Source organism: Entelurus aequoreus, linkage group LG11 (assembly GCF_033978785.1).
Source record: "Entelurus aequoreus isolate RoL-2023_Sb linkage group LG11, RoL_Eaeq_v1.1, whole genome shotgun sequence".
In the NCBI taxonomy this organism is placed as follows: domain Eukaryota; kingdom Metazoa; phylum Chordata; class Actinopteri; order Syngnathiformes; family Syngnathidae; genus Entelurus; species Entelurus aequoreus.
In genome coordinates, this window is record NC_084741.1 from 21,667,262 (window position 1) to 21,684,402 (window position 17,141).

Genomic DNA, 17,141 nt, shown 5'->3' on the forward strand with positions numbered 1-17,141 from the left:
AATTGATTAAAAATACAAAAACATGCAAAAAAGTTGGTAACATAAATTCAGTATTAAAAAAAAGCTTTTGTAACAAATTTGTCTGCACTGAATTTTTCTATTTTGATTTTTTACTTTATTTTTTTTCACATTTGTTTACTAAGTTTTTCATGGTAGATAAAAGTTACAGTATTGTAATTAAATATCAAATGTTTCATTTCCCCCCCAACAATAGTATGAATAAATACAAATAAAATCATTAAACTTAATTTTAAAACACACATTTTGTTTACAAATTGTTATTCAATGAAATTGTCAGCAAAATTGAATGTAGGAAAATTCAGGTCACAAAATTTAAACCCAAAAAACTTCAGTGACAAATTAAGTGTAAAAAAAAAAAAAAAAAAAAAAGCTTTTGTAACAAATTTGTCTGCACTGATTTTTTACATTCCATTTTTTTTAAAAAACATTTCTTTAATAAGTTTTTCATGGTAGATACATTATAATGTTACAGTATTGTAATTAAATATCACATTTTCCTTTTCCCGCCCAAAACAAAACTATATATATATATATATATATAGAAAATAAATTAAAATAAATAAATACATATAAAATAAATTAAACTGAATTATCAACACTGTAATGTAACAATTTTTTTCGTAATGAATTACAATAATTTTTTAAACTGAATTTTTAAACATTGTATTTTAACAAATATAATTTTTAACTTACAAAATTATATTCAATGAAATGTGAAATTGTCAGGATAATTTGATGTAAAAAATTCAGTTTACAAAATTTTAACCCAAAAAAATTCAGTGACAGAGTAAGTGTAAAAAACTTCTGTAACACATTTTTCTTTTTTACACAGAATTTTTATACAATGATTTCTTTACGCTGATTTTGTAAACACTATTTGGACAAACTGAACAAACACAGACATTTTACTTACAAAATTATATTCATTAAAATATATTTTCAGCATAATTTGATGTTAAAAAATTCATTTCACAAAATTTCAACGCAAAAAAAAATCAGTGAAATAAATTCAGTGTAAAAAAAAGCTTTCGTGGCACATTTTTCTGCATTGATTATTTTACACTATACAGTTATTTTTTTACGCTGATTTTTAACACTATTTTAACAAACTTAATTTTTAAACACAAACACTTTGCTCACAGATGTATATTTAATGGTATTGTTAGCATAATTTGATGTAAAAAAGTTATGTTTACAAAATGTACGTGTATAAAATTAAGTGAAAAACTCCAGTGTAAAAAAATATACATGTTTTTTTTAATAATATATATATATATATATATATATTTAAAAAAAAATAAAAAATATATATATATACAATGATTTTCAAACGCTGTTTTGACAAACTGAATTAATTAACACACATTTTGAAGGATGGATGGATTTTGCTTGCACATTTATATTCAATTACATTGTCAACATAATAAATAAAAAAATCAATTTACAAAATTTGGACGCAAAAATTCTGTGACGAAAATCCAGTGTCAAAAGAAACTTTCACAATAAAAACATAAAATTAACCCCCGTGGATAAACATGTCAAGCAACGAAAGAATTGAAAGTAATAATGTAACACTCGACAACACCACGTGTACAATCCTGCCCCCTCCTGGCTCTAAGGCGCACCTACAACAGGAAGTACTGCGTGATTATATATTTCAGAACTTCTACACTTTGGGCTGAAAAAAATAACTCGATTGTATTGAATGGTTTGTAAAATGTTACCTTTTCACTGAGCAAAATAAAAGGTTTTGACTTACAACAGAATATTTGCTTGACTCTCACCCAGTAGTTAATCCACCTGTTCCCAAGAAAACAGAACATGTCCAGAAGGCGTGAATTTTGTAGTCAAATGTCTCCTTTAGGCGTGCTGACAAAGAGCAGACACAAACTTAAAAACATTATATTGTCCACATGTGAACACTAAATGGTTTACTAGTAACTAATAAGAAACTTGACATAACATTACTGTACGTGCGAAATTTGACATTATTAATGAACAGGATGTAAACACAGCTCTGCTCTTCTACGGAGGTTAACGTTGTACGTGTCGGTAAGTGGGTGCACTAGCGCCCCCTGGTGTTCCGGAAGAACAAGGACAATGCTACTTTTTACACAAACAGCTGAGATAACATTGGTTATAGGGACGTTTCTGTTTCAACATTGTATACTAAAAAAATTATTGTTTTTATCACACATAATACATACGTTTGTAAATAGATAGGTTGTAAATAGAGATGTCCGATAACATCGACAGGCCGATATTATTGGCCGATAAATGCTTTAAAATGTAATATCGGAAATGATCGGTATCGGTTTTTTATTATCGGTATCGGGTTTTTTAAAATTTATTTATTAAATCAACATAAAAAAAAAACACAAGATACACTTACAATTAGTGCACCAACCCAAACAAAACCCTCCCCCATTTAGGTAGTTAGTAGAGATGTTCGATAATATCGGCCGATAAATGCCTTAAAATGTAATATCGGAAATTATCGGTATGGTCTTTTTTATTATCGGTATCGTTTTTTAAATTTTTATTATTTTTTATTAAATCAACATAAAAAACACAAGATGCACTTACAATTAGTACACCAACCCAAAAAACCTTCCTTCCCCATTTACACTCATTAACACTCATTCACACAAAAGGGTTGTTTCCTTCTGTTATTAATATTCTGGTTCCTACATTATATATCAATACAGTCTGCAAGGGATACAGTCCGTAAGCACACATAATTGTGCGTGCTGCTGGTCCACTAATAGTACTAACCTTTAACAGTTAATTTTACTAATTTTCATTAATTGCTGTAACTGTTTTTATATTATTTTACTTTCCTTTTTATTCAAGAAAATGTTTTTAATCTATTTATCTTATTTTATTTTATTAATTTAAAAAAAAAAGGACCTTACCTTCACCATACCTGGTTGTCCAAATTACGCATAATAATGTGTTAATTCCACAACTGTATATATAGGTATCGGTTGATATCGGTATCGTATATGTGTATTTAAAAAAAACAAAACATGTTTACATTCCGCATAATAAATGTGCTATGAAAGTTAAAGTGCTAAAGCTAGGAAGATTTTTTATTTATTTTTGGCTAAAGCTGGGAAGGTTGTAAACCACCTATTTTTGTTCTTCTTTTATTATTTTATTTTTATAAACCTTTATTTATAATATGCAAAATTTACATACAAGCAAATAAATAATTATAATCAAAACAAGTACAGAAACAGGACCAAACAGCGCCAGGGGGTTGTAAACTCAATAAAGCAACTAAAGTAGGATGCAAAATATATATATGTAGCAATGTATGTAAAGTCATAAGCTCACACAAGTTCCGGAAATAACACAAATTTGAAGCACAGCATCACAGCTTTTTGGTTGTTAGAGGTAGAAAGCGTTTTAAAGTAAAGTTCCAATTCTTTTTTCAAGGCACAAAAAACATAACCTGACTCTCGCCAGATACTTGTAGTTCGCTGAGCTCCACACAAGGATCTGGGACTTCTCAATAGGAGATGTATTTCAGAAGGCGGGGCCTTGTAAAAAAAAAAATTGTATATGATTGGATAAACCACTTGTCCGTTATCTTCAATGATGTGCTACTTCAACCACTCACATCCAAATCAACCCGTGACGCTGATGAGAGCAACGCTGGGAAATCCAAAACAGAACAGCCGACATATTGGATAACGACAAAGCGAAAATAATTAATTAATAAATAAAAATAATTAATATTCGATACCATTGTTGTTTGAATCAAACTGTCGCTTCGGCGCTACGTCACATCCATGAAATCCCGCCCGGCGATCCTAATTGGTTCGTTATTTTTTGCTATCTTGAAGGAGTTTGCATTGCCCTCGATCCCAGATCCTTGTGTGGAGCTCAGCGAACTACAAGGATCTGGCGAGAGTCAGGTTACAAAAAAACAGGTCGGGTATTGAGGAACTTATATTTGTGAATATAAAAGTTAGCCAATAGTATAATGAGGTTGCAAAGATAAAACATTATCTCATACTGTGTGTATCGAAATAGCACATCTTTAAAACAAAGCACACATTTGTCATGAATATTGTGGTTGTAAACCACGGATATGGGATGTAAACACAGCTCTTCGACGTAGGTTAATAGTGTACGTGTCGGTGCACTAGTGCCCCCTGGTGTTCCGTAGGGACATGACAATTGCTAATTTTACAGCAACAGCAGAGACAATAATTGGATATAACAGAGGTCGGCAACCCAACATGTTGAAAGAGCCATATTGGACCAAAAATACAAAAAACTAATCTGTCTGGAGCCGCAAAAAGTTACAAGTCTTATGTAAGTGTTATAATGAAGGCAACACATGATGTAAGTGTCTCAGAGGGTGACATAACACCAGGAAATTACTGGCTTAAAACTGCCAAAGGTATAGATGTGTGGGTCCAAGTTAAAGGAAAGGACAGGCTGTCTTCTTCTAATGGATTTATTACAATCTTTGCAAGCTGTGTAACGTTTGCTGTCGTCTGGAACAACATGGCTCACAATCAGAAATGCAACCAATATTCCATACAGATAATGTGTCATGAGACATGCAAATATAAATTAAATACACAGAGGACATAGGTAAAGGAAATTAAATTAACTCAAATATACCTACAAACAAGGTATAATGATGCAATATGTACATACAGCTAGCCTAAATAGCATGTTAGCATGGATTATTAGCACTCCACGCCAGTCAGTAACACCCACAAAGCTCACCTTTGTGCATTCACGCACAGCATAAAACGTTTAGTGGACGAAATGAGACAAAGAAGGAGTGGCATTAAACACGTCTTTCTGTGGCAGCGTCGGAGAAAGTTGTCCACGTAAACCAACTACGGTGAGTTCAAGGACCGCCAAAATTAGTAGGACAAAGCGGCGCTGTCCAAATACTGTCATCAGTGAAGCATAAACACAAACATATTAAACAGTGGGCTTTTTAACAATTAGGAATGTTTGTGTTATGTTCGTCCTCCTACAGAAACATTATTAAAACAACAAATACATTTTTCCCCCATATTTTTCCATTTTTGAAAAAGCTCCAAGGAGCCACTAGGGCGTTGCTAAAGAGCCGCATACGGCTCGAGAGCCGCGCGTTGCTGACCCCTGGGATATAAGGTTGTATCTCTTGAAATGTTGTGTCTTTAAAAAAAAACATATTTACATTCCACATAATAGATTTGCTATGTAAGTTAAAGTGCTAAAGCTAGGAAGGTTGTAAATCACAGATTTTTTTGTTAGTTTGTTTTCAATCTTAGACTTAGACTTCCTTTTTATTGTCATTCAAATTTGAACTTTACAGTACAGATAAGAAAAAAAATGTGTTGCACTAGCTCATGGTAGTGCAGGATAAAAAAACAAGGTGCAGATATAAATAAATAAATAGGTTACTGTACAGATAAATATATTGGACTTTTGCATATGCATCCACATTTATGGATGTATGTTATATTGTCTTTATATTCCAGCGAGTTAATCCATTTTCGGGGGGAATTGAGGGGATTATTATGATGCGTTCGAGAGTCTTACGGCCTGAGGGAAGAAGCTGTTACAGAACCTGGAGGTTCTGCTACGGAGGCTGCGGAACCTCTTTCTAGAGTCCAGCAGTGAAAACAGTCCTTGGTGGGGGAGGAAGGAGTCTCTGCAGATTTTCTGAGCCCTAGTCAGGCAGCGGCTTTTTGCGATCTCCTGATCGTTTTTATTACAGAAAAAATCACTATAAGAATTGGAGAAATCTCTAAAAAAAAAAAAAAATTCTCAACAAAGTACATTGTACAAAAAGCAGCAACAATTTTAAAATAGAACAAAACGATATTATGTAAGACAAATATATAAGTTAATACTATACTTAATACCAGATTTGTTATATATATATACATATATATATGTATATATATATATATATATATTTTTTTTTTTTAAATTAATTTTTTTATTTTACTTTTTTAATTTAAATTTTTTTTTAGTTATTTTTATTTTATTTTATTTTTTTAAATATATATAACCCTTTATTTATAATGTTCAACAATTACAAACAAAAAAATAAATAATAATCAAAACAAGTACAACAACAGTACAAAAATAGTACAATTAAACTAAACTCAATAAAGGAACTAAAGTAGAATGCAATATATATATATATATATATATATAGCAATGTGTAAAGCCATAGTTGTAAACCACAGATGTGAGATGTAAACATTTTGTTAATATCGGAACAAATCTGGATCAAATAATTCCAAATGCAGATGATGGGTCAGTTGAGGACTTGAGTGAGCTCATAGACAGAAATCCCAATTCCATGTTTCTTAAAAGTGTAACAAAAGAAGAAATAATCAAAATTGTAAATCCAAAACTTCAACCGACTGTCATGGAATAGATATGGTAACAATAAAAAAGGTTATAAAATACATTTCAGAACCTCTGACATATATCACCAATGTATCATTTTTAACCGGAAAATTCCCAGACAAAATGAAAATTGCAAAAGTCGTACCAATCTATAAGAATGGAGACGTACACCAGTTCATTAACTACAGACCAGTTTCATTACTTCCACAATTCTCCAAAAACATGGAAAAATTATTCAATAGTCGATTAGATTTATTTATTAACAAAAGTGGGACGCTCGTGGAGAACCAATATGAATTTCGAGCAAATATCTCAACATCAATAGCATTAATTAAAATAACAGAGGAAATTACCAATGCAATAGATGGTAAAGAATGTGCGGCAGCAGTATTCATGGACTTAACAAAAGCATTTGACACAATTAATCATGATATTTTAATACAAAAATTAGAACGATATGGCATCAGAGGTTTGGTATTGAACTGGGTAAGAAGCTATTTAACCAACAGGAAGCAATATGTGAAGATGGGTGAAAATATATCAACACGGCTAGATATATCCTGTGGTGTGCCGCAGGGACAACTGCTTTCTGTTCAGGAGAGAACACACAGAAGATAATACAAATAATAACAGAAGAAATGAACAAATTAAAAAAATGGTTTGACGGGACTTCCGGTTGGCGACAAGATGGAGTAGTCGCACTTTTTTCACGCTCCCGCAAATTTCATTCCTACCATTCTGTATAGCTCGACTGAATGCAGTAACTGCTACTAACGTTTTAATAGTACTAATACCTTTTCGCGCTAAATGAGAAAATGTCTAACAGAGCCAAAAAGGAGGAGCAAAGGAAGGAGGATCTAGCGGCAAGTACCATCATGGCTACGCTAACTACTTCTCTCTCGTCGGAGTTTAACTCCGCCTTTTCCAAACTCAACAACACGCTGGACTGTTTTCAGACCACACTTCTGGAAAACCAGAAGCGTCTCTCCTCACTAGAACTGTTTGCCGACACGACCAGCCAGGATATGCTGGCTATGAACACCAAGCTAACATTCGTAACCGAGGAGAACGCAAGGCTAAAAGCTAAGCTAATAGACTTGGAGAGCAGAAGTCGTCGGAACAACATAAAAATTGTCGGCGTACCCGAAAACATCGAAGGTCCAAACCCAACAACGTTCTTCTCTCAACTGCTGGTCGAAGTCTTGGGTGAACACACGCTGTCGTCGACCCCGGAGCTGGACCGTGCCCACCGCTCGCTAACAGCAAAGCCAGGCCCCGGTGAGAGACCGCGTGCTATCGTGATATGCTTCCACCGATTCCAGACGAGGGAGCTGGTGGTGCGGGAAGCTCGGAAACGCAGGGGCAAACTAAAGTACAAGGACTCACCGATACACATCTTTGAAGACTACTGCCCTGAAATACTGGAACAGCGGGCCGTGTACCGGGACGTCATGAGGGATCTCTACAATCTGGGCCTCAAACCAGCACTCCACTATCCGGCCAAGCTAATGGTTTCAACCGAGGGTGGAAAGAGACGACGACTCTCATCTCTCAAAGACGCCCAAGATTTCGTCAAATCCCACAATCAACGCAGCCAAGAACATGCAAAAGAGTAATCTCAGTTGGTATGACTTTATTGAAACTTTGTTTGATACGATGTGACTACCCCACAGTGCATGACGGGACGGCGCTAGCTTGGCTAACTGCAGCCATGTCTGGAGCCCACACTGCCGGCACCAACCTTAACAATCATCGCCTGCTTTATCACGGTTAACCATCCTAACATATCGCCAACTCCAGGCCTGACCGTGAATATTACATCTGGGTGGTCACTCATTGGATCCACTTTCATTCACTCTTTGTTTAACCTTTCAGCTAATATATTATACTGACATTCTAGAGCTAACCTGGTTAATATACAATTATCATCATTGTTTAAACAACCCGCAATATTGGTAGTTATGTTTTATTTTGCTACATCGACACGCAAATTATTTGGTCTCCCCTTTACATTTATTTAACATGTTCTAATAGATATATATTTCTACACTGTGGTTAACTTTTTCTGTTGGTATTTGACCTAACTGCTGACCTACTTATCTCTTGGTTGGTTACTGTTATTCCTTACCCACACACCCATGATGGTATGCACGTTCATGCGTGGGTGTGTGTGTATGTGTGTATACATATGTATATAGGTGTGTGTATATATGTATATGTACATGGCACCACTTGTACTTTAGGTTACTATATGTTTTTTGAGTTGTTTACACTTTTATAATTTATTTTTCTCGCTTTCTGAAGTTATCTTAGTACTGGGTACTATGTTTCCTGAGGGAATGTATTGCAGTTGTGATGCACTTTAAAATGTTCTGACTCAGTTGGAGCCAATGTATTGTTCTCGGGAGGTGGAAAAAACTGGAAGCCGATATGGATACGTCCACGCAGGCGCGAGGACAGCGCACTGCTGTGAAAAGGACACTTAAGGTTCAGTTTCGACAATGGGGTTCTCAGGTCCTGGGACGATGGCCCTGTAGGTGGTTCCCAGGTTTAACCCACCTGGCATTGTTGTATGTTGTTGTGTCTGCGAGTACGTGTGTGAGTCTGTTGTGTTTTCTATATGTATGTGTTTTTATGGGTTTGTTTATCTCCTCATTCCTTCCTCTCACGCTTCTGTTTCATGCCCCCCTCTTACCAGTACTCTCTGCAGTTTCCAGTTATCATGCATCAGCCCGTTCTGCTCTCCTAGTTGGACATGGTGAGGTATGACAAGCGCCAGTAATACACTTAGATTTGTTTCATGCAATGTGAGGGGAGTGGGGAGCGCCACTAAAATAGGGAGGGTCTTGACCCATTTGCAACACCTCAAAGGAGATATATTTTTCATTCAGGAGACCCACCTTCGCAACAGAGAGATTTCACGACTTAAAAGAGGCTGGATCAGCCATATTTTCCATTCAAAATTCAACGAAAGGGCCAGGGGCACAGCTATCCTTATTCGTAAAAATATTTCGTTCGAACTCAATCAAATTGTAGCAGACCCGGCTGGTCGTTATATTATTGTGTCCGGAAAGCTGCAAGGCACCCCAGTCATACTCGCTAGCGTTTATGGACCCAACTGGGATGACAGTTCTTATGTGACTAAATTGTTTACATCATTTCCGAACATTGGAAACCATTTTATCATTATGGGCGGGGACTTTAACCTGGTACAGGATCCTGTACTGGATCGATCATCTAACAAACTGGCTCCCTTATCTAATTCAGCTAAAACACTTGATACTTTCGCTAAACAGTTAGGTCTTACAGACCCATGGAGACATGCCTCCCCTACAATTAAACAATTTTCCTATTTCTCCCATGTACATCACACTTACACTCGGATAGACTTCTTTCTTCTCGACAATAGACTACTTTCCAAAACCAAAACATGTAATTACCATAGTATTGTAATCTCGGATCATGCCCCCACCTCAGTAGACATCAATATGGACACTCAACCTAGACCCCTTAAACAATGGCGATTCAACTCAGCCTTATTAGCAGAAGACCGTTATAAGAATTTCCTACAAGATCAAATTAAGTGTTTTTTCGAACTGAACGACTCACCAGAAATCAGAAGAGGTATACTATGGGAGGCATCTAAAGCCTATATTAGAGGTCAACTTATATCTTTTGTTTCAAACCTAAATAAGACAGAGACCATTCAAATCACTGAGCTGCTCCGCAAGATTAAGGATCTTGACGATAAATACGCTTCAAACCCAGACCCGACACTATATAAAGAACGCCTTCGCCTACAAACTGACTTTGACCTTATGTCTGTCAATAGAGCGAAATTACAACTGCTCAAATCCAGACAACGAGTTTTTGAATCTGGGGAAAAAGCTGGCAGGCTCTTAGCCCACCGGGTCAGGGAGGAAGCATCTTCGAGACTAATCACGTCTATTCGCTCTAACACAGGAGAACTACACACTGATCCAGCTAAGATTAATGAAACATTTGCTGCATTTTATACAACATTATATACCTCAGACTGCCCCCCTTCCTCAGATGAACTGTTTAGCGATAAAACATTCCCCCAGATAGAATGTGGGGCTGCGAGGGGCCTGGGCCAGCCCATTAGTGTCATTGAGATTACGGAAGCCATCAAATCATTACAGAGCAATAAATCACCCGGCCCGGATGGCTTTAGTGCAGAATATTACAAAACTTTCTCCAGTGTTCTTGCTCCGGCTCTAAGAGACATGTATAATGAAGCTTTTCTGCAGCATCGCCTCCCAGAAACCTTATCGAGGGCCACCATTTCTCTCATCCTAAAAAAAGAAAAAGACCCCCTGCTTTGCAGCAGCTATAGACCAATTTCGCTCTTAAATGTAGATCTAAAAATTCTATCCAAGGTTCTCGCTCTCCGGCTCCAAAGGGTGATGCCTTCTATCATCTCGTTGGATCAAACAGGTTTTATGCTAGGCCGGCAATCCTCACACAACACTCGGCGCCTCCTAAACATTATCCATTCGCCAAACCCCTCGACCCCGGAGGTGGTAGTATCCCTCGATGCGGAGAAAGCCTTTGACAGGGTTGAATGGGAGTATCTATTTGAAGTGATGGATCGGTTTGGTTTTAATGAGGATTTTATTCTCTGGGTTAAACTTTTGTACTCGTCCCCAGTAGCTTCGGTACGTACAAATAATACACTATCCGCCCCAATTTTTCTTAAAAGAGGCACTAGACAAGGTTGCCCGTTGTCTCCATTACTGTTTGCTATTGCGATAGAACCCCTTGCTCTTTGGCTGCGCGCGGAGGCAGGCTTTAAAGGCATCACCCGGTCGGACACGCTGCACAAAGTCTCGCTTTATGCGGATGACCTGCTCTTGTACATCTCGGACCCTGCTAGCTCGCTCCCGGTAATATTTGACATTCTGGAGCGGTTTGGCACACACTCGGGCTACAAACTTAACTACCAAAAAAGTGAGCTGTTTCCGATTAATTCCTTAGCTAAACAGTTGCCACGATCTTTAGCAGCATTCAAATGGGCACATGATTACTTGGGAATCCTTATTACTCCGGCTATGTCTGATATGCTCCGGGCAAATTTTTTACCTCTAATTGAAAAGATGGAGAAGAACTTTGCCCGCTGGTCTGTTTTACCACTATCTCTCGCCGGCCGGATCAATCTGATCAAGATGATCACTCTGCCTAAATTCCTCTACCTTTTTCAACATATCCCCATATTTATTACTAAATCATTTTTCGATAAATTAGACAAATCAATATCCAAATTTTTATGGGGGGCCGGATCGGCCCGAATCCGCAAGTCGGTCCTACAATCCCCCAAATCTGAAGGAGGGCTTGCACTCCCCAATTTTAGACAATACTATTGGGCGGCTAACATACAGAAACTCCTATACTGGATGGATGGAGGCTCTCAGACCCTCCCGGCCTGGGTATCCCTCGAAAGGGCGATCCCACACTCCTCATTGCACTCTTGCTTATGCTCATCACTCCCTTTCCCATTTAAAATTGAAGGCGCAAACACCATTGTATCGATCTCCATTAAACTATGGAACCAGCTACGTAAACACTTGGGTTTTCAGGGCCCATCTATATTGACCCCGCTACTTAAAAACCAATTATTTAAACCTTCCCGTACTGACCCCGCATTCATGACTTGGCACGATCATGGCATCACCACTGTGAAAGACCTCTATGCAGACGGAGTGTTCTCATCCTTCACTGAACTCTCTTCCAAATACGATTTGCCGAACTCCCACCTTTTTCGTTTTTTTCAGGCGAGGGACTTCGTAAAGAAACAGTTCCCACACTTTCCGAATCGTCCTCCGGAAACTCTTATAGATACATTGTTATCTTTGAGCCCTAATCATAAAAAATGTATCTCTGTGTTATATACCTCTTTAAGTTCAGTTGCTCCAAACTCTCTAGCAGTGATAAGAGCCTCGTGGGAGAGCGATCTTAATACCAACATATCCGACCAACACTGGGACTCTGCCCTGAAACTGGTTCACTCCTCCTCAATATGTGCCCGCCATAGTCTCATCCAATGCAAAGTAATCCATAAAATTCATTACACTAACTCAAAACTATCCAAAATCTACCCCACTGTTAGCAATACCTGCAATAGATGCAAACAATCTCCGGCCAACCATGTCCATATGTTCTGGTCCTGCTCTAAACTATGTTCCTTTTGGGAGGATATTTTTGACACGATCGGGAAAGCATACGGTCAAAACTTTCCCCCCAACACATTATCAGCCATTTTTGGCGTATGCCCCGATAACATATGCCCGGTATCATTAAAACGCGCTGTTGCTTTTACGACCTTGCTGGCCAGGCGATTGATTTTGTTTAATTGGAAGCTGGCTCGTCCCCCATCACACGGCCGTTGGATTAGAGAGGTTCTCTACAATCTAAAACTAGAAAAACTTAGGTTTTCGCTAAAAGGCTCGGCTCAAGCGTTTGAAAGCTCATGGAGTCCTTTCTTGCTGTATGTCAACTCTCTTGATTTATCCCCAGACGCAGATGAGGAATAATCTCCCTTTTATTTATTATTATTATTTTAATTTAATTGTATTTTATTTTATTTTTATTTTATTTTCTCCCTTTCTCTCCTTTCAGCCTGTTTGTCTGTCTCTGGCCTCGTATGTGTGTGTGTATGTGAGGATGTCTGTCTCTGTCGTCTTACTTGTTATATGATTGTGCCATATGTCCCTTGTTGGTGTGACCTGAGTGGGGTGGGAGGGTGGGTGGGGATTTGGGTTTTAAGGGAAAGGGTGTGAAGAATTTTCTGACTTTAAAATTGTACTGTTTCGACTTGCACTTTTTTCTGTATTTGAAAATGCCAATAAAAAAAGTTGGATTAAAAAAATGGTTTGACAAAAACAGACTATCTTTGAATCTCAGTAAAACTAAAATAATGCTATTTGGTAATAGTAGGAAAGAGCATCATACGCAAATACAAATAGACGGAGTAGACATCGAAAGGGTAAAAGAAACCAGGGGCCGTACTTATCAAGCTTCTCAGAATTACTCATAAGAAGTCTGCTAAGAGTTGACTTAAGAGTAAATAAATTCTTCGCTGAGAGCTGCACTTAAAAGTTAGTTATCAAGCGTCTTACTCACACTTTCAGCGAAGTGTAGGACTGAATCTTAAGTGTCACACTCAGAGCTGAATTACGACATTACTATGTGTCGTAAATGGAATTTTAGGTGACGTAATTTCTGTGTCCATAGAAATGACCAATCACGGAAGGGAATCCGTTGTCTAAGAATAAAGAAATATCTTGGAAATATTTAAGTGGACAATGGGAGTGTATATTGTGACAATAAACTACAAAATAATACAAAACAAACTAGTCCCCGCCGGCACTCACGCTACCGCTCCCTCTCTTCTGTCGCCCACACACTCACTGACGTCACTCGCCTCACGGCCACACACATACGCTACTGTCATAACATTTTCTTTCCAATTCATTAATTAGGCAACTAATTTGAAACTGGTGTGGGTGGCTCTATATAGTGGCTCTATATATACTAGCCCACTGCAGCCACATGCAGAAATCAACATGGAATCGAAAAGTATTAAATCCGTGACAAAAATATTACCCGCTCTGTCTAAACGATACCGTTTGATCAGCTGCTCGTCATCAAACAAATCCAGAACATCGTTCCGCTCCCTGAATGTTCGCACACGTCTCTCTCGCCTCAGTGCCATCCCCTGCTGGCAACTCCTAACCACTTAAGACACCTCTGAAGGTCTCTTAAATATCGTGGAGAGTAGGAGTGATTCTTAGACTTAAGAACGTTGATAAAAAGCTTTTATTCTTAAGTTTGAGAGTAGGACTAAATTTCGCATATTCTCAGGACTTAAGTGTAAAATGGCACTCTAAGAAGCTTGATAAGTACGGCCCCAGATTTTTGGGAGTATTAATAGATGATAAAATGAACTGGAAATCTCATATACAAAACATACAACATAAGGTGGCAAAAAACATTTCAATAATGAATAAAACAAAACACGTCCTGGGCCAAAAATCACTTCATATTCTCTACTGCTCACTAGTGTTACCATATCTGAGTTATTGTGCAGAAATATGGGGAAATAACTACAAATGTGCGCTACATTCGTTAACCATGTTACAAAAAAGATCAGTTAGAATAATACATAATGTTGGATATAGAGAACATACAAAACCTTTATTTATTTAGTCAAAAATATTAAAGTTTGGTGATTTGGTAAAATTGCAAACAGCTAAAATGATGTACAAAGCAATCTATAACCTGCTACCAAAGAATGTACAACATTTCTTCTCAATTAAAGAGGAGAAATATAACCTTAGAGGAAAAAATAATTTAAAACATTTATATGCACGTACAACACTTAAAACTTTTAGCATAACAGTATGTGGAATTAAATTATGGAATGGATTAAGTAAAGAAATTAAAAATTGTACTGACATGATCCAGTTTAAGAGGTTGTTTAAATTAATAGTGCTTACAAAGTACAAAGAAGAAGAATTTTGAGAAAAACTTCCAACCTTATTGAAAATATTCTTCATCTCAGTATGTTAATAATGACTGAATTAATTAATTATATATTACAAACTGTTGTATATACTAATTCATATATGTTATTTTATTATATAAAAAGGTCAGTAAATGATTTTATATAATTGTAAACGCTTTGAAGTGGGAAAGGGTTAGGATTAAATAAGCTTTGCTTCTTCCTACTCCTTTTCGGGCATGATGTAAATGAAATGATATGAAATTGTGTGATGTATTATGATGTAAATGTGTTCATGTTCGAAATAAACTAAAAGAAAGAAAGAAAGAAAGAAAGAAACACAGCTCTTCTACGCAGGTTAATAGTGTGCGTGTCAGTGCACTCGCGCCCCCTGGTGTCCCGGAAGGACACGGAAATTGCTACTTTTAACCCTATGCTTTTAACTCCAACTGAATATATAAACATTAACTATATGGAGGTATCTGTTTTAACGTTTTATATACATAAAAAGGCTTGTTTAAATCAAACATAAAAATACGTTTGTTAGGAAGTCAAAGTGTTAAAGCTAATACTAGCTCTGATAATAAACGGTGATTAATAGCGTGCATGTTGCTGCGTTGTCGCCTCCTGGCGTTAGGGAGGACCACCAACATTGCAAGGTAAAATATTTGTGTAACTTCTGGATTAAACTATACTAATTCATAACATGTAATGGTTGTATTGTGACTTGTGATGATAATAAGTATCACAATATTCAACAGTTTCACAAGTCTAGAGGTTATCATTAAACCGCCGACAGCGACTCTTACATCACCTGCTGTCAATCACGTGATGACACTAATCAATATGATGAATGATCAGCTGCAGCGCGTCACGACTCCTAATCGATCCCAAAAGGCGCCTTGCATTGTGTACGCAGCTGACTTAAGTGCAAATATGCAGTTATTTAGTTATTTATCAATAAATCGTTAGAGAAATCATTGCTCGATGCCAAGTGTGGTCGACGCGGTCACCGCGCCGTCAATGCGGAAGCTTCGATTTTTGACAAATATATTTCTATACAGTTTTCTAAAATCGTGTCTAAATGAGATATTGAATGTTGACACGCACCTTGTAGGACCGTTGTCGCCTTTAAATGTGTTGCCAAGGTTTATTTCACGAACATCCGCCTCATCACCACCATCACACACTGCATCTCAATGACGTCATCCAGGGCGCACCCACCCCTCCCTCTGATTGGCTGCTCCATTGATTGGCTGCTCCATTGTTTGCCTTCCAAGGCAAATAAAATGGAACAATAGTTTTAATAATAACAAGCACGATTTGTTTGTCTTGGCGTGGACTGGCTTCAAAATGCACTGGTGTTTACATTTCTAAAAAAAATATGTTTAATGATATTTTGATAAAAACAGTGGAAGTCTAATTACCACTTATTTAAAAAATATATCTTATTTCAATCAGTTATTAGACGTTATATTCTTTTTATTTACGCTACCCTTTCATTAAGATGTTGGGCAGGACCAGTGAACTAATACAGTTTTTACATTAAATTAAAGATATAGTTTAGTAATGTTAAAACTGTTTTAAACTTATATATATTTTTAAATTTAAATAAATTAGAAATTGGATTTAAATTAACCTATTTTTTAAAGTGACTGTGAATTTAATTTCCCTGGGTGGATCATATCTGGTTACATTTTTAAATGTCCTATTATTATTAGTAAGTCATATAATTTCACATTAAATTTCAAACAAATACAAATTCATAATTACTACACATTACATTTGAATTATTTTCTAAATGATTGAAACATTGTAATATGTATAAATAATGTATTTTTAAATTGGTCTTGATTTACTGTAGACAAATGTCACTGACAAAAAAATAGTACGTACTAACACTATAAATAGGGTGGAATGAATAAATATAAAAAGTAAAATTGGAATATAACTTAAATTAAAAACAAATACAAATACACAATTACTACACAACGCATTATTATTATTCTGTAAATGATTTAGAATAAATAAGAAATGTAATCTAAACAAATGTATTTTCAATTTGTCTTGGATATACTGTAAACATATTTCACTTACAAACAATAAAATGTATTAGTACTACTAATAAGTTAAATGAATATATTTAAAAAGTAAATTTGGAATATACTATAATTTTATTGTACAAAACCCAAAACCAGTGAAGTTGGCACGTTGTGTA

The 17,141-nt window shown here is 36.4% G+C and overlaps 1 protein-coding gene across 8 annotated transcripts in view; it reads right to left on the reverse strand.

Annotated features, from left to right (window-relative positions):
• Positions 1-16,182, reverse strand: part of ica1 (islet cell autoantigen 1) — a 46,141-nt gene extending 29,959 nt beyond the window's left edge. For 6 of the 8 annotated variants that reach the window (XM_062062691.1, XM_062062689.1, XM_062062690.1 and 3 more), the window contains exons 1-2: positions 16,034-16,182; positions 1,806-1,890 (exon numbers count right to left, since the gene is read on the reverse strand). In XM_062062691.1, the coding sequence (XP_061918675.1) occupies positions 1,806-1,844 (39 nt within the window). In that variant the 5' untranslated portion in view covers positions 1,845-1,890; positions 16,034-16,182. Of the gene's footprint in view, positions 1-1,780; positions 1,891-16,033 lie in introns of all 8 variants that reach the window. The other 2 variants (XM_062062687.1, XM_062062686.1) reach the window with 2 other exon arrangements.
• Between the last annotated feature and the right edge of the window lie 959 nt (positions 16,183-17,141).